Below are 18,487 nucleotides of genomic sequence, written 5' to 3'. Positions count from 1 at the left end.
CAAGGTAGGCTCTGTTACAGGATCCCACTCACAGAAAACAGTTGAGGGCAAGAGAGGGTGAGTCACGTGTTCAGGGTTACACAGCTGATAAATGCCTGCGTCTGGATTTGAACCCAAGCAGTGTGGTCTCAAAAACTCCCATTCCTAACCGGCCACGCCATCCTGCCTTCCTGTGTCTGCTTTCACACCGCTTTTCATCCTGCCCTTCCCCGACCCTCCCCCCACTCAAAAGGGTAGCCTGCTATCTGCTTTCTATGCACCTTTCTGTTTTCTTAAGTTCCTTTTTTTTTTTTTTTAAGATTTTATTTGTTTATTTGACAGAGACAGCCAGCGAGAGAGGGAACACAAGCAGGGGGAGTGGGAGAGGAAGAAGCAGGCTCCCAGCGGAAGAGCCTGATGTGGGGCTCGATCCCATAACGCCGGGATCACGCCCTGAGCCAAAGGCAGGCGCTTAACCGCTGTGCCACCCAGGCGCCCCTCCTTAAGTTCCTTTTTACCCCACATTTTGGGGAAGGGGGAAGGTCACCGTTTTTAAGATTCTGTCTTCTAAACTTTTTTAAGTATTTATTCATTAGAGAGCGAGATAGAGCCCGAGTCAGGGGAGGGGCAGGGGGAGAGGGAGAAGCAGGCTCCCTGCTGATCAAAGAGCAAAAGCCCAGTGAGTGAGGCCCATTCACCTTAGCCTGGGGGCACCCTGCTAGACAAAGGGGATGTTGCAAATTCGCCTTCTCAGAACTTTCTGCACAGAGTTTTACCAAGGAGGTGTGCAGCACGACCTCCCAGGCTCCTCCGCCCTGGAGAAGATTCCCGGTGCGGCTCACAAAGGAGCCCAGAGGCCAGGCTGCAGCTTTGCTCCCCACTCACTCTTTCCTTGTCATTGTCGTATGGTTCTTTTGGCTTCTAGATACCTTCAGGCTTCAGTGTGGCTGCCAGCATCCGGGTAGGGAACGCGCTGGGTGCAGGAAACATCGAGCAGGCCAAGACGTCCTCCACTGTTGCCCTGCTGGTCACAGGTGCTTAAAGAGTCTCCCGCCAGTGACTCACCGGAGCGGTCTTTGCCCGGGAAGCCCAGCTGCGCGGTTCCCTGCAGCCCTCCTTTCTCACTGTGTTGTCTCTGTGCCATTTTACCTCCAGGAGTCTTGGCTGTAACCTTGTGTGTCGTGATGTTAAGCTGTAAGGACGTTGTGGGGTACATTTTCACTACCGACCGGTGAGTGTGAAGATTTTCTTGAAATGGGAAATCCACGGGAAGGAATGGTTGGGTAGATGCCTTCACACCGGGCTTCCTGGGAGTGTGGCATTGTGGAGGGTCCCTGAGCCGTTGGCAAGATGACAAACCCGCTCCTGTGACCTGGGAAGAACAGGTGAGCTCTTGGAGGTCATTTACCCTCTAGAAGGCCGCTGTGCAGGCCCGGGTGCTGAGAGATGCTGCTGGTGGTCAGGATCTGTGTGTCTTTTAAAGAAGGAAACCCCTTTGGGGTCCCATTGGTGACATGTCCAGTTAATTATTCCGGTGCCAATGATACGAAGCATTTCGGTATCTCAATTTGCCTAAGTCCCTGGTGTGTACAAGTTGCGTAATATACTCGTCAGTTCAGATTGAAGTTAAAATATCCCTGATAGGTCATCTCAAAAAGATGAGGGCAGAGGGAGAGGGAGAAGCAGACTCCCCGCTGAGCTGGGAGCCCGATGCGGGGCTCAATCCCAGGACCCTGGATCATGACCTGAGCCGAAGGCAGACGCTTCACCGACTGAGCCACCCAGGCGCCCCGATTTGGGATTCTTTCATTAGCAGTTACAGAATGCAAAATTGACTTTTCCTTCATGGATTTGAAAAGCAGCTGGTGGACAGGACTGCTGTTCACAGTTCATTCTTCGGATATTTGTCTTTTGACTTTTTTTTTAAAGATAGATTTATTTATTTGAGAGAGACAGAGAGAGAACAAGGGGCAGAGGGAGAGGGAGAGAGAATCTCAAGCTGACTCCATGCTCAGCAAGGAGCCGGATACTGAGCCTGACACAGAGTCTGATACAGAGCCAGACACGGGGCTCGATCCCACAACCCTGAGATCACACCCTGAGCTGAAACCAAGAGTCTGATGGTGAATTGACGGAGCCACCCAGGCGCCCCTGTCGGTTGACTTCCAGTGTTGGGTTGTCCTTCAGCTCAGCCATTTTCGCTGTGGGGAAATACGATGTTTAAGTGTCCGTCACTTCAGAGTGAGTGGAAAGGCAACCAGAAATCGTTCTCGTTTTCGTGCAAGGGAGTCCGAATTAAGGTTATCGGACGTGTATTTGTGCTGATGGTTTCAGTAGGCACAGGGCAGATGCTTGAGCCTGAGCCTGTCCACTTCAGAAACCATGCAGGGCAGGCGAAGGCATGTAAAACCAAAGGCCCACAGACCGTATCTTTTTTTTTTTTTTTGTAAAGATTTATTTATTTATTTATTCGACAGAGAGAGAGACAGCCAGCGAGAGAGGGAACACAAGCAGGGGGAGTGGGAGAGGAAGAAGCAGGCTCATAGCGGAGGAGCCTGATGTGGGGCTCGATCCCATAACGCCGGGATCACGCCCTGAGCCGAAGGCAGACGCTTAACCGCTGCGCCACCCAGGCGCCCCCACAAACCGTATCTTTGATGATATTACGAGACAGAGAAAACTCACAAAATTAAATTTTTTAGGAGCCTGCCAGGGTCAACGGAAACTGGCAGCTTTGGTCGCATAGATTCTAACAACATGGACACCTAACCTAATCAAAGAGGGAAGAGGAAGAGAGCTTCTTGATGCAAAAAAAAGTAATTTTTTTAAACCATGACAGACTAGTTTGCATGACTTTTGCAAGTAAATTTAAAAAAAATCTGGAAGGAATACATCATTTTCTAGGAAAATAAGTTACCAAAACTTACCTGGGAAAACATAGGAGGTCTAACTAGACCAATATCCTTAGAAGAAATAAGAAAAAGAAAAGTTTATTTTAAAAACCTCAAAAAGCACTGATCCCTGGGGGTTCCAAAGGAGAACGTTATAAAACCTTTAAAATGTTATTCCAGGGGCGCCTGGGTGGCACAGCAGTTAGGCGTCTGCCTTCGGCTCAGGGCGTGATCCTGGCGTTCTGGGATCGAGCCCCACATCAGGCTCCTCCGCTATGAGCCTGCTTCTTCCTCTCCCACTCCCCCTGCTTGTGTTCCCTCTCTCGCTGGCTGTCTCTGTGTGTCAAATAAATAAATAAAATCTTTAAAAAAAAATAAAAAAATGTTATTCCAGTGCTGTTGAACTGTGGCAGAGACCAGAAAAAGGAAAATTTCCACATTCTGTTTAGGAAGCAAAAATACAACATTGGTACCAAAGTCTGACAAAGTTTGTGTAAGAAAAAAGGAAGGTTGCAGACCAATCTCACTTATGCATATCTATCTTAAAATCCAAAATAAAATATTAGTGGACAGAGAGGTGCCTGGGTGGCACAGCGGTTAAGCGTCTGCCTTCGGCTCAGGGCATGATCCCGGCGTTATGGGATCGAGCCCCACATCAGGCTCCTCCGCTATGAGCCTGCTTCTTCCTCTCCCACTCCCCCTGCTTGTGTTCCCTCTCTCGCTGGCTGTCTCTCTCTCTGCCGAATAAATAAATAAAATCTAAAAAAAAATATTAGTGGACAGAATTCAGCAGCACATAAAAGATACTATGTTTTGATAGACTATAGGAGTGAATGTAATCTATCAGACAAATCAAGTTGCGGAACATCGCGTAAAGGACGCCAGAACACAAAATGATGGAGACTGGAAGGGGAAGATAAGAGAGCACATTTGTATCTGGACAAGTACAGACTGTCCCGAGGATTGCCGCCTCGTCTCGGGGGAGGCGGTAGTGTGTGGGCTGGGAACAGAGCGGAAGGAAGATTTTTCTCGATATCCTTTTCATAGTGTTTGATTTCTTTGAACCATTGCATCTGTGACCTATTCGGAAAATAAAATTAACATTTCGAAGGAAAGACCTGTGTTTCTGTCCCTTTTGAGGGGGAGGAGTGACCATCTTGTTCCGTGCTGCGTTTCTTTTTTTAACTCATTCAAAATATTTTTGCCAGACAATGTTCTAGACTCAAAGAGTATTATGGATTTTTCCTCCCCTCCCTGGGTCAGTGGCAGCATTTTCTCGTTTCTCTTTAAGCAGGTGTAAGAATCAATGTCTCTGGCTGTAGAGGTCAGGGACAATTTCTAGGAACATGGATATTGTAAACTGTATCTGTGGCCTTTATAATTTGCCCACCCTGGTTCCACAGAGAGGAGCTTAACCACACCGTGTGTTTCATCCAGACACATGGAGATGCGTGGAATCTGAACGGGGATGGCGTTATAATCCAAATTTTATTTTTTGTGGGGTGCCACAACATTTGATGTAACTGTCTACTGCCAATTGATTGTATATTCTAAAAGTTTGTGATCCATTGTAGGGTTTTCTCCTACGGCCAAGAAACAGGAGGACTGCCCCGATGAGTGCTGGTACTGCACGAGCCCTCCAGTTTTATGAGGAAGCCAAGTGCTGTCACCTGAATCACATAGTCTTTTTTCCCCCCCACTTGTCTGTCTCTTCCTGATCACCACGTGCTTTCTTTTCCTAACAGAGAAGTCGTTGCTCTACTGGCTCGGGTGATTCCGATCTCTGCTGTTTCCCATCTGTTTGAAGCTCTTGCTGTAAGTATTATGCAATATTCCCTTTATTTTTTTAAGATTTTATTTATTTATATTTGAGCGAGAGAGAGAGCATACCATCGGGGGGTGGGGTGGGTGCGGAGGGGCAGAGGGAGAAGCAGACTCCCCGCTAAGCAGGGAGCCCGACGAGGGACTCGATCCCCAGACCCTGGGATCATGTCCTGAGCTGAAGGCAGGTGCCTAACCCACTGAGCCATCCAGGCCCCCTGCAGTTGCCTTTCCCCACCTTTATGATCTATGGGTTTCTTCTGCGGGTGGTAAATTTAAACAGAAGAGAGCAGCTGGGCTGGGGCAGGCAGGCGATACTGAATATTTTTAGCCTCTTCGCTTGACAACACTGGGACGTGATTAGGGATTTTTAAGTCAGAGTGCCCCGGGACAGGATGTGCTCGGGGATGGCAGCCTTCCTCAAGTCTCGACGACCTTCTCACGGATCGCTGTTTTCTGCCTACAGTGCACAAGTGCGGGCATTCTTCGGGGCAGTGGCAACCAGAGGATTGGGGCCATTGTCAATACCATTAGCTATTACGTGATTGGTCTCCCCGTCGGGATTTCGCTGATGTTCATAGCCAGACTGGGAGTGGTTGGTAAGCCTTCCCCACGGGCAAGTGGGTCTGTTACGCATGGGCCCCGGAAATGACTATTGGAACATGTTGGGCTTTTCAGAGACTTGGCTCTGGAAGTTCACACCCCTCTTAACCCTGCCAGACCCTCTTCCACACCAACATACTTGAGCAGAGCAGGATGACCTTTCTATTCCTCTCCCTGTCCTGTGTCATGCGGTTCTCACTTCTTCCAAGTTGGTGACAGCAGGAGTGCTGAAAAAGCATTCAGAAGTGTACCTTTGGTGGCCCCAGTTCTGTCCTTCGGTGATAGCCCTTTTATGATGAGACCCTGAGGGCGAGACTGCAGGACGAGTTGAGGCCATTATAAACTGGCCCTATTGGAGTGTTTGGGGTGAGGCCGGAGAAGCCGGGGTCGGCCTCGCTGTGATTCCTGCCGAACTTCTGACAACATACATGGTACAGTGGCTGTAGACATTCGAGATCATGGCCCGCTGTAGCTTAGCCCACGCAGCACCTGGAGCGGTGCTCTGGAGGTCACCCTCATGGCCATTCCATACCTTCCCCCTCCCGCCTGGTACGACCTTTTAAGCCATGTGTCTTGTAGGGTCTCCCCCGAAGGCCATGGGTGTGATGTGTGGGAACATTTCAGAAGGAAGGGGACTCTTTATCACTTTCCCACCTTTGGAGGAAAGAACGTAAACACAGGATCTGGAATCACCAGAGCTGGTCTTTACAAGAGTAAGGAAACAAAAGACTGCCCAGCTTTGATTTCTAAAATAATAATGGGGAATGCATTGGCAGTGAATAAATGATTCTATTAAAACCCGAACACATTCTCTTTGGGTGAAGTAGTGATAGACTTATTTATCCATCAGTACTTGGCAGGCCCAGAGGGGTGAGAAGTCATCTGATACCTCGAGTGAACTCCCCATCCCATGATGCTACATGTTGTTCTCAAGGTCAATAATATTTTAATGAAAAACATGGGAGATGTTCAAAGAATAGACTTGCCAATGCAGAGTTCACTGGACTTTCATCACGGTGCGTGAAATTACGGAGCTGAGTTTCTGGCATCATTCATATTTTGGATTTTCCAGTGGCATAGCTAAGGGAACTATTAGAGGACTCTACTTACACATACAGATCTAAGAAAATAAAAATTTAAAAATTAAAAAAAGACAAATATAGATCTATGTTCCTGGTGCTGTACAAGGCCCACTTGCTCGTTCAACAAAAGCGTACCTAGTATGTGCAAAGTCGAGGGAGTTAAGAATCACTTAAAAGAAGTGCTGTGGGAGGAACTTCCAGTTATACAGTATGTCGGGGGGTGCTATGTGCAGCACGGATAATACTGTACCGCATGTTTGAAGGTTACTTAGCGAGTAGATCTCAAAAGTGCTCCTCGTGCGAAAAAGAACTTTGTGACCACGTGTGGCGAAGGGTACCGAGATTTACTGTGATCATTTCACGATATATACAAATGCTAAATCATGAGGTTGCACGCTTGAAACTAAGATGTCCGTTATATCTCAATTTAAAAAAATGTTGGGCTCTCTGGGCAGGTGAGGGCTCTGAGAAGACTGTAGTCAATCCCTGCTACCCACCTCTGCCAGAAAAAAAGGTATAATACAGGTTTCGAATACTGCATCACCACTGGTAGGGTATGCAGCGTACGTACACGGGGCGTAGGAGGAGCGTCGTAATGCCACCCTGAATACCCTCACGGGCAGCTCCGGCACATCGTGAAGTCCCCTTCGTAATCCCCTGGGAGGCTTTTCAAATACACACATTCCTAGGGGATTCTGACATGCACCGTGTTTTGGGATTCCTACGTTGAATCAAACAGAAATCTTGTAAATGGTGTATGGTGAAATTCCTGGAAACGTAAGTCATCACGTCCAAATGACGACTGCAGATAGCTGCTTATTTTCTGTTTAGGGTGGTTAGGGTAAGCTGGTAGTTTTTATGGATTTGACAGAGAAAGCTATTAGGTATATGTTAGTTCCTTATAGGAATGGCAGGTGGCCATCACCTTTACTCTTCTAAATATTGGGCTGATCGCTCACGAAACGTGATACGGGGGTGATTGGTATCAAGGAGCAGACCCGTAAACTATGCACCAAATCTGGCCACCGAAACCTGTAAACCCAGTCTAGCCACCTTGCCCTTACCTAGGTCTCGATGGCCGTGGAAATAAAGACCAGCCACATGGGAAAGGCAAAGGCCATTTGCTCTGAGTTTCGGCAGAGACCCAAAAGCAGGCAGAGGAGTGGGAGAGCTTCGGGGGGGGGGGCCGGGGAAGGTGTCAGGTGTACCCTGTTGGACGCTGGTGGCCTGGGAAAGAGGTGGGCTCCCTAGAAATGGGGCATCCTGTGTGATTGGTCAGGGGTGCAGGTTTGGTTTTCTCTGCTTGGCCCGAAGTTGGAAGCAGGGACAAAAATTAAGGAAACTGTCCGTTACTGACCATGTCCTGGCCATTTTGGGTCAACTGTTATGGAAGTAACTGTTGAGCTCCCAGGAGTATCCCTAGAGATAGCAGTCTGGTCTCCCGCAAGTCTGAGGGGCAGCAGGCTGGCTTTTGGGGTGTCGATCATAGATAGGGGGTTTCCTGGGTATGTTGCTGCTGGTGGTGGATCATAGTTCTTTTATATATGGTGTGGCCGTTGTCTATGTATTCAGTGTCTCAGTCTCTTTCTCAGGGAAAACTAGAGACTCAGGGAATTCAGGGAAAACTGGAGAGCTAGATCTTTACCCCTTGGGATCATAAAGTCATTTTCATAGTCCACTGTATTGCAAGACCTTGAGCTCCTTGATGTTGTCCATCATGGCGGTCATCCCATGGGAGAGCAGCCGCACGGAAACATTCAAGACTTGGGAGAAAATGCTTCCAGCCAGCGTCACAACCGCTGATAGGGTCCCTTTGAACAAGGCTCAGGAGCAGTTTCTCTCTGCTGTCTTTTCCAGTAGGTGAAATCTCCTGGCTAAAGATTATGAAGAAGGTGTTTAGGAAGATGTGGGAAGGCTGCCTTAAGCTGTCGGTGGTAGGACCCAGTGATATTTTCCATGCAGCCGGTCAGTCTGGTATTGGGGGCGAAATCTCTGGACACAGGCCTTCCAGTTCCTAATTCACAGGGGAAACTGATGTGTCCCCGAGGGAGTCGACCGTATTCTGTTTGTGGTGTGCAAAGACTGCAGGGAGTACCTTTGGCCAAGGGAGCTCAAAGGTTTCTGAAAGTTTTGCTAATTCCAATTTAAGGATGACATTGGTCCTTTCTACTTTTCCAGGAGATGGCGGGTGACGAGGACAGGATTGTTTTTGAGTAAGGGGCCATATTTTACAGAGTTATTTTATATGGTTCCCATAGGGCGTGTGTCTCAGTCACTTGGTCTAAAACTTGGGAGTCTCCGGTTGGAAACACAAAATCAAGCAGCTTTTTAGTGATGGTAAGGGCTGGAGCTTTTCAGCAAAGACATGCTTCAGTCTGTCCTAAAAAGAGACACACTATTACTAACATGTATTTAAATCTCATAGACGATGTCAGCTGCATGAAAATCCATCTGAAAGTGTTCAGAGGGCCCTTGAGGCCTGGTTTCTGGCCACAGCAGCCTTCATGGTTTCTCCTGGATTATGTTGGTGACAGGTGACACATGACCTGAAAAAAACTTAGCCATCTTTTTTTTTTTTTAATTTTTCTTTACTTATTTGTCAGAGAGAGAGCGAGCATAAGCAGGGGGAGCAGCAGGCAGAGGGAGAAGCAGGCTCCCCATTGAGCCAGGAACCTGATGGTGGGGCTCGATCCCAGGACGCTGGGATCATGACCTGAGCCAAAGGCAGACGCCTAACCGACTGAGCCACTCAGGCGCCCCATAACGTTGATGTTTTAATGGCCTCTTTGAAACCTCCAGAGATTTATCTTTTGAGGCCTCAGAGAGGACCAGAACCTGGTAAAAGCAGCTTATCTGGCATAAATGATGTGTGAACGTCTCCTTCTGCTACCACGTTTTCTTGTCTGACGTGGGCCACAACCTTTAAAATAGCCGCCTGTCTGGGAAATACAAGGGCATTTAAAAGTTCGTTGGGGCACCTCAGTGGCACAGCTGGTTAAGCATCCCAACTCTTGGTCTTGGTTCGTGGTCTCGGGGTTGTGGGATTGAGCCCCACATCGGGCTTTGCGCTCAGCATGGAGTCTGTTTGGGGTTTTGTCTGGCCCTCTCCCTCTGTCCCTCCCCCTCAGGCTTCTCTCTTTCTCCAATAAATAAATACATCTTTCAAAAAATTGTTCCTTAACTCGCTGTCCGTCTGTGATGGAGGTTTCAGCACAAGAGAGGAACTTGCTGTTTCCCAAGCACCCCCAAATCAGGGCTGCTTTTCCAAAAGCATAAATCTGCTGTCTGCACATAGGTTTCCTCTCTGGTCTTTGCTGGTCGAGCTGCCTTAGGAAGCACAGTAGGGGTCTGGCCTCTGGGCTGATTGCAGGTGGAGGACTGGATTCCGGAGGAGAGCTCACACTAGGGGTCGCACGTCCTGCCCATAACCTCCCCCCCCCCACTTCAGTGCTAAGGTCCGATTCACCAGCAAATATTACTAAGTCAGAGCTGTCAAGAGGGGTCTGGAATAAAGCTGAGTGAGGTACGGGGAGTTCCCTAGCTCAGGGAAGACAATCCCCAGGCTCCCCTTCTGGGGGTTTAGGAGAGTGGCAGGGCTCAGGGGTGTTGCGGGGGTGAATGGTAGTGTGAGAGGAGAGGACGCACCAGCAGAATCTCCTAAGCGGTGAATCCGCTGGCTGAAGAATGCTGTGTGTTCTCAGGATGCTGCCTGGGCTGCAAGAGGAGCCGTGAGGTCTGGGGGTGTGGGGGCGAACCTAGAACTCGCTCATCAGAAGCATCGACAGGTTTCGAGGCATAGAAGCTATTGCCTGAACACAAGAGGGAGAAGCTTTTGCAGTGGGGTCAAGAGGAAGACTGGCAAACACTAGGCTTTTGATGTCTCCCTGAGGTTGAGTGAAAACCCCAAAGCCTTGTCCAGATGGCTCAGGTGCAAATAGACAAAATGGTGTAAGGTTTGTTTGTTTGTTTGTTTGTTTGTTTGTAGTTAGGGATGCCTGGGCTTGAAGGAGGCTCTTGAGTCTTCAGATTCCAGAAGCCTGTTCATGCAGGGTCCTCCTGAGCAGAGGGGCCGTCATTATGGACTCAGTCAATTCATCAAGAGGTATTGCAATGTCAGGGAAATTTGGCTCCTGTTGTCTGCAAAATTCAGTGAAACCTAGAAATCCTACACGGGTCAGACCCTAAATGGACTGTGTGCTGGCATGATTGTGATTTTGCTTTTGAAACTGTGGCCCCTTTGTGCCGAGGCTAAGAACAAGAAAACAGGATTTCTTTCTTTCTTTTTTCTTTTTTTTTTTTTTAAGATTTTTATTTATTTATTTGGCAGAGAGAGACAGCCAGCGAGAGAGGGAACACAAGCAGGGGGAGTGGGAGAGGAAGAAGCCGGCTTCCCAGTGGAGCAGGGAGCCCAATGCGGGGCTCGATCCCAGGACCCTGGGATCACGCCCTGAGCCGAAGGCAGACGCTTAACGACTGAGGCACCCAGGCGCCCCTCACGATGGAAGTTTAGAGATTTACAATTCTTGATTGAGGAACTGAGAATATGAGGAGGGGGGCTTGAGTGTACAGATCCATTGTTATCCTCTGCAGTGAAGGCAAAGAGCTGTGGCCGTCCGGGTGTAGGGCACGCGGAGCAGGGCCCACCGAAGACCAGCCACGGTGTAGCAGGTGGCTTCCGGCGGAATTGATGTCAGGATGGAATTGGGTGAGGTATTAGTGGTGGGCGAGGGATCACAATTTTGTTGATGACCCCGAGGTCTTGCATAAATCAATAGCCTTATTCATTTGATTTTTTTTTTTTTTATGAGTGGCAGTTACAAGGGCCAATCTGGGGATGAGAAAACCTGTGGCTGTGACTTTCCACTCTAGGTTCGATTCCCTTCGTTGGCCTTGAAGGGATGCTGGGGAAGGTCAGGTAGCATTTGGTAGGAGCCATCTGAACTTTGATGGATCTCGCTGCAATTATTTGGCCATGTCAGTAAGAATATGAAGGCCAGGGAGTGTCAGGTACGGGGTCAAGGTCCTTGTCTGGGGCCCTTGTCCAATATAACAGAGCAGGCAAGATCTCTCCAGAGCAGACCCGCCTGGACTACGAATGGAGGGGTCCTCTGGGACCTCCAGACCTAGTTCCCTCCGGTGTGCCTTTGATATCATAAGGCCATCTGCAAAGTCAGGCTCTGCCTGCGGAATTTCACAGGGGTGGTAATCACAGCGCAGGAAGACGTGTTTCTTTCTTTTTTTAAAAAAGATTTTATTTATTTGACAGAGATAGAGACAGCCAGCGAGAGAGGGAACACAAGCAGGGGGAGTGGGAGAGGAAGAAGCAGGCTCCTAGCGGAGGAGCCTGATGTGGGGCTCGATCCCATAATGCCGGGATCACGCCCTGAGCCGAAGGCAGACGCTTAACCGCTGTGCCACCCAGGCGCCCCGAAAGACGTGTTTCTTAGTCAAGGGTTCAAGGGTTCCAGTTAAAGACCGGGAGGGAGATGGGGAACACCTGTGGCTTACTTGAAATGCCAACCACCTGTGGTACTTCTAGCCTGAGGCCGAAGTTAGGCAAGGGTGGCAGGTGTCCACCAGGCGTTGATGAAAATGACCATCCATCTTCCTAGTTAATCCCCCCGGGTGTTTAATGAGTGCTTTTTCCTTCCTCGAGGACTCTCGCTGATCTGAAACGAGAGCCTTTTCTTTGTCTTGTCTTGGTTTTTCTTTCTTAGTGTCCCTTCTGTTACAGCATCTGCAAATGTCCCTGTAGTAGGTGTTGGCCAGGGGGGTGGAGGATGGGCCCCCCAGCTGTCTCTCCGCAGGGCTCCACGTTGACTTTGGGTCTTGTCTCAGTTTTGTCCCAAAGACCTTTCCAAATGTTCTGCCAGGTGTTGTCGTTCGGCGAAAGGGCTCTTTCTCATATCAAGTTCTGTTTTCGTATGAGGGCTCCGATTTCAGTTTTCATTTTCTCCCCGGACATAAAGAGACAGAAGGGCGGCCGTGGTGACATCAGCATCTTCTCTGACTCCCCAACGGCAGATAGCACGGGCGGGCGGAAAACCAAAGAAGAATGCTGTCTGGATCAAAGCCAAGGTCTCGGAACCCGAAACTGTAACAGGAGAACCTCACCTGGTTTTCGTGGTAACCCACAGCACAGGTGGTCCACGTGGATGCCCGTTGGGTGAGAACCACGAATCATGGGTCTAGGAGATCGGTGCACATAACAGTCCGTGTCCCGGCCTCTAAGTCCCCCTCTAGGACAACACTTGGCACAGCACCACAAAACACTTGGCACAGCACCGCAAAAAAAGAGTAGCAGAAAACACAGCAAAAGGGGTGAAAAGGAATGGCCTAGTCCACCAAGGATGCCAAACAAATGGGAACCACTGGTACCCAGTTACCAAACCAAAGAAGATACGGCCAAGGAACTCACTGTAAAGGGAATTGGGGTGTGGACCTGGCCCCAACTTGCCACGTCTTCCTGGACTGCACCCACCACGAGCAGAAAGGCACAAGGGGCCTCTGTGGGTACCACATCTGGTTGGGAGTTGGGATCCATGATACTTGGTAGCAGAGGCCAGGTCTTGGGGGGCCCTCCATGATGAGCTGGGGAAGGAAACAAAGACCAACCCGATGGGAAAAGCAAAGGCCCTTTATTCTGAGCTTGCTCCGTCAGGGGCGTCAGCCACCGGCACTGGAGTTTTGGCAGAAACCCAGAGGCAGGTAGTGGAGGGGGGGGAGAGCTTTGCAATGGGACCAGGGGAGGGCTCAGGTGTGTCTGATGGCTTGGGGAAGCTGGGGGCGAGCTGGGGAGAACTGGGGTGTCCTGCGGGATTGGTCAGCAGGACACGTTTGCTCCTCTCTGGTTGGTCCTAAGTTGGAAGAGAGGACAGCAATTAGGGAAGGTGTCAATTAGGAATCAAGTTGTGGCCATTTCCGGTCAGTCGTTGGAGAAGTTACGATTTAGCTCCCTGCATTGTCCCCGGAGTCTGATGTGTCCCAGGCTGGCTTTGTGGGGTGTTTATTATAGATAAGGAGTTGGTTTTCTGGACGGGGTGCTGTAGGCGGTGTGGATCAGAGTTCTCTTTTTACCTATGGTCTGAGAATTGCCCGTTTGAACATTCCATTCCTCTCTGTTGACCAAAGAAACCCTCCTTGGTTAGGGCCTCCCTCTGTGTCCTGTGTGGGTTTTCTAGGTAGAGTGTGATGGTGCCTTGGGGTCCACGAGAACCTTCCTGTCTTCCATTCCCGCTCAGCCTCTCCTTTTGTGTGGTCATCTGTCTCTGCGGACGACCCTGTCCTGGGAGCTCTGGAAGTCTGCGCCCAAAGCGAGTAAGGTCCGGCCGGAAAGCGCCAAGGGAGGGGACCTACACGGTTGCTGACTTCTGCATTTTGAACATGTTAGTGGAGGAAAATAGAACATGAGCAGTTTGAAAGCACAGTACTCTTAGAAGTAGAAGACAGTTTGTTCTGGCATCTTCATTTCCTTTATAACTGGTGCTTCTCTTAATAGTTAGGATCACAAAGGCCAAACATACCTCTGAACGTCAGTTCTGAGATCCAGAACGCTGGGCAGTGGCTTGCCCTGGGTCTCCCAGAACCTTCTGGAAACCCAAGGAGAGAGCATGTGAGAGGTCTCTGGCTCACTGTGGGCTCCACCCCAGGCCATGAAAGCAGATTCTCAGAAGCGACAGGGGACCAGCTTACTCTCCAGGGGTGGCTGGTCTTCCACAGAATTAACCTCTGTTAAATATTTTCGCTTCTAGGTCTGCGGTTAGGGATGCTTATCTGCGCCATCATACAATCCCTGTGTTTTCTCAGCATTATTGGTCGGCTAAACTGGAAAAAAGCCTGTGAAGAGGTAACTATATGCTCATTGCTGGCTGGGTAAAAATTCCTGTCCTGGAAAACAAACAGAATCAGCTCAAGCTTGCACTCTCTCTCTCTCTCTCTCTCTTCTCTCTCTCTCATTTTGGAAGGGTCTTTCCCCCTTTTATCACCAGTGCTACTTTGCTCTTGTTGTCTTAGCTGCATTTAATTCAGATGTGAAGGGCCAGATGACCCTGGATCTTACCCATTCCCCTTTGTTTTAGTCATTGAATAAAAAAGGTAGGGGGTCCTTTCTTCTTTGTGTCCCATACGAAGCTACCACCCTTGTGCCTGAAAAGCCAATTTCACACTGGATAGACAGGTGGGATGCCAGCAAATTTATCCTGATATTATCCTGATACTGTTATTTATGATCCCCGAATATTTCATGAAGATACCTGCGTCCATCTGTGTCTCCTTGTGCCTGAAAAGCCAATTTCACCTGGATAGACAGGTGGGATGCCAGCAAATTTATCCTGATATTATCCTGATACTGTTATTTATGATCCCCAAATATTTCATGAAGATACCTGCGTCCATCTGTGTCTCCAACTTGCTAGAGTCCGTGTGGGTCTGGAAACAGACGGTAGATAAAAGACACAAAGGCGAGGGAAAGGAAGGGGTTCTGTGATCTTGGGCTCTGCCTTCCCCCTAAGCTGTGCTTTTCCATCTGTCCTTCCCCCACCCGCTGGTCCCATGTCAATCATTCGGAAAGATTGGAGAAGCTCCAATCACATGCCAGTTAAAGAAAATGGCTTGGTTTTTCCTAAACTGGGTACTCAAGTTAAATGTCTTACTAACACTATGGTAAATAAAGCCTTGTGGTGGGTTTACTTTGAGTTTTGTCCTCTAGGCTGAGATCCATGCCAACCTGACAGTAAATATGGCCCAGGATGGGACTTCTGCTGCCTGCCCGGACCCAGGTATGCAATCACTGCAACAGCCCTTGGAACAGGCCTCTCCGGGTGGTCCTGGAGGGGCCGTCGGTGGGATACAACTAGACTTGCTGCCATGAGCTCCCACTGAACTCGGGCCATAAAGCTGCAGAAACAAATGGTAAGGTCATGCAAATTTGAGCTGAACAGACTCGAAGTTTATTTGCTTGAATTCCAGATAATATGCTACTATAGACGATTAGAGGCCGCAGGTCACATTCAGCCCGGGGCCTCCTCATGGGAGCATTTCACAGGCGTTTCTAAGGCTTGGTGATCTGCCGTGACCTTACCTTGGAGACTGACATGAGTGTGGTGCTGTTCGTGGGGTTCCCTCATTCCCCGGGCAAACACCGAGGTGGGCTTTAAGCAGATTATTGTCTTTAAGTGTTGCTTCTGGGGAGAAGCATGCAAGTGTGGGTATCTCGTTGTCCTTCTGGCCAGTTAGGAATCCCCCCCCCGCCCCCCGAGATTCCCAGTTCCTTGGCCAGTGAGTCATGGACTCACCCCTTTGAGCTGCTATGCTGGCTGGATTACATTTGGCTGCCCATTCAGCTGTTCACTAGTTCTCCTTCACCTCGTCCCGTCCCCTGTGTGCTGGTTATCTTTGATTGGGTTCCAGATCTTGTGTTTTGAACACTGTCTGTAGAAGTAATTTGAGGCCGACAATAATATCTGTCTTCAGAGGGGATTTTCCTTTGCTTCTGTCACACTCTTCGGGTTACCAAAGTGTAGGGGAATTTTAACAATTGAGCTTCCTGCCCCCCCCCCGCTTCCCCCCCTACCCCGACTTGGAGGCAACCGGGATGAGGGCTGGTTGACTTCTGGTTCATCCTTAATTCTTGGATGCAGCCCTTGAGTTCCAACCTGAAGTACAGACGGGTTTACCTCGGTCGAGACTGAACTCCCCAAAGCACTGCTCAGTCGAGATAGAGAACTGTCAGGTCCAGGGAGGCTCCAAAGGCTGGCTCCCTCCTCTGGGTCTCCAGCTTCCCCTCCATCTTGCCCTGGTGACTTTTCGTGACCTTGGTAGCACTCTGACCCCTTCAAGACGATCCTTTTCATTTATTTTGTCCAGCTTTCGTGATGATACTCCGAGGGTGGTTGGTCCAAGTTTTCTACCATTTACTGTTTATAAAAGCAGGGTGACAATACCTCCTAGTATCTCATATTCCTGTTGTGAGAGGCAAGGGACCCTCCTACGTGTGGAGTGCTGAGAACGATGTCTGAGGCGGAGAAAGCGTGTTTTTCTTTTTTTTTTTTTTTTAAGATTATTTATTTGAGAGCATGAATGGGGGAGGGTGCAAGGGTGAGGGAGAGGCCGGCGCCCCGCCGAGGAGAAAGTACTTTGTAAGAGTAAGAGCTGGTGTTGCTCAGTTTGAAATTCTTTGCTCTCACGACTCCAAAGGCATCGTCACATTCCCAGTAGCCACTGTGCTTACTAAGACATCCGATGCCCATCTTATTCTTGTTCCGTTGGGTTAACTGCCTTTGTTTCCCCTCGGGAAGTGCGGGAAGACAGACCGTACATCTGAGTCGCTGTCCTGCTGGGTACTCCGTAGGCCTTCTGACTCGAAGATTCATCTCTCTCTTCAGTTCTGAGAACGGCCTTGAATTAGGTCTTCGGTTATTTGTCTCCTCCATTGGCCTGGTTCTCCTTCCGGCCTGCTCATTGGAGGAGTGTTGGCTCCTTGAAAACTCCCCCTATGAACCTTAAGTTCGAGAGCCCCCATCTCTCCCTGGTTCTTGCGGTGGCACCGAGCTCCCTAGAAGCCCCAAGCCCACAACAGTAGGATCCAGTCAGAGTTGGTGAGTGAGCGAACGGCGAGGCGCTCGGAGATAGAATTGCTTTTTTGTACCCAAGGTGGCATCTGCTTCCTGAAGAAACTTGGCCCCGGCTACTAACACCTGTATGGGCGTCTTTTCTACAAATGAAAAAATAGCCTTTTACACTAACGAAGTTCGTTTTTCCCTTCAGTGTACCCTGAGAACCGTGGAAGAATTTTAATGCGACGTGTTGGGAGAAATGAGGAGATCTGGTTGGACCAACGGGTGCACCAGGAAGATCCCGAGGCCCAAGCCCAAGCCAGGCACAGAACTACGTTTACCGTGAAACAGTTGGTGCTACGGCGTGGGTTTCTGCTCCTGGGGGTCATTTCCGTCTTGATCTTGGGGATTTTAGTGAAAGCCTATGTCAGAGTTGAGTGAGAAGCCAAAGAGCGAGAGAAGAGAGTCCGCTCAAGTAATTCCTAGGCCAAACGGTGGGCATTTGTTTTCAGTTAAGTTCGTTTCGCCTGTGCCCATGGGTTTCAAGAGTTCAAGGTTTTGAGAGTTCAAAGTTATGTTTTCTAATGAAGAAAAGGAAGTGGGGTACAAATTTTGTTCTTGCCCAAGACAATGTCTGAAAGACGAGAGTGGTAATAATTCCGTTCGCCTACCTTGTCTCAACCAAGGACCACGGTGTATCGACTGCATTCATGCTTGGCTTTGACAGTTGGTTCTCCTGCTTACTGTTTCTTTAGATGAAACCCGTTTACAAAGTGCTTCAGGTTTCCTCCTGAGTTATTTAAAATATATTTTGCAGTATATCTTTTCTTGTGCCTTCGAGGATGATTCAGCGGGCGAAAGGCATTCGTGAATATTCATTCGGGGTCCAGATAGCTCAGGCACTATGGGCAGTAGAATCGTTTGAGAAACCAAAAGGGGAGAAGACGTAGATTAAGCAGAAAGGAGTCCGGTGGCATTGATGAGGAAGCTTCCCGTTGGGGCTGACATGGATTGGCAGAGACAAGGAGAGAGGAAGCTGTGGGCCTCACTGAGAGCCAGCACTTCATTTTTCTAGAGGGGAAGGCATCCCGCAGACAGGAATAAAGGGTTTGAAGAGCTAATCCAAGAAAAGGAAGAAGTCAGACCCTTTCCTACGTTTGATACAAGGGGGGATTGTAAAGTTGGAAGTCGGAAGAAATGAAAAGGGGGGTCTAGGAGAGAGGAGGCTGGGGTCCTGGGTGGGGGCCCCATTCATCTTCTGTTTGGGTCTTTGTCTTTAAGAAGGCACCCCAGCGGGGGCACCACGGTGGCCCAGTTGGTTAAGCGGCTGCCTTCTGCTCAGGTCATGATCCCAGGGTCCTGGGATCCAGCCCCACATCAGGTTCCTTGCTGGCCAGGGAGCCTGCTTCTCTTTCTTCCTCTGCCAGCCACTACCCCCTGCGTGTGCTCTTTGTGAAATCAATAAAATCTTTAAAAAAAAAAAAAAGGAACCCCAGGTTTCCGTGGCAAACGTGTATCCAGGAGGTTTTGTGTGGTTGTGTCTCAAAAGGATGAGGTT

General features: G+C 49.3%; 1 protein-coding gene across 1 annotated transcript in view; it reads left to right on the top strand.

The window, feature by feature from the left end:
* LOC103658505 (multidrug and toxin extrusion protein 1) overlaps positions 1-18,311 on the top strand; it is a 40,290-nt gene extending 21,979 nt beyond the window's left edge. The window contains exons 11-17 of the mRNA XM_040630118.1: positions 905-1,013; positions 1,135-1,210; positions 4,616-4,685; positions 5,158-5,290; positions 14,128-14,222; positions 15,084-15,153; positions 17,141-18,311. Coding sequence (XP_040486052.1) covers positions 905-1,013; positions 1,135-1,210; positions 4,616-4,685; positions 5,158-5,290; positions 14,128-14,222; positions 15,084-15,153; positions 17,141-17,370 — 783 coding nt within the window. The 3' untranslated portion in view covers positions 17,371-18,311. The remainder of the gene's footprint in view (positions 1-904; positions 1,014-1,134; positions 1,211-4,615; positions 4,686-5,157; positions 5,291-14,127; positions 14,223-15,083; positions 15,154-17,140) is intronic.
* The last annotated feature ends 176 nt before the right edge of the window (positions 18,312-18,487 follow it).

Source organism: Ursus maritimus, unplaced genomic scaffold, assembly GCF_017311325.1.
Source record: "Ursus maritimus isolate PB19 unplaced genomic scaffold, ASM1731132v1 scaffold_14, whole genome shotgun sequence".
Classification (NCBI taxonomy): domain Eukaryota; kingdom Metazoa; phylum Chordata; class Mammalia; order Carnivora; family Ursidae; genus Ursus; species Ursus maritimus.
The sequence above is the reverse complement of the archived record's forward strand: the minus strand, read 5'-3'. Positions and strand labels throughout refer to the sequence as shown.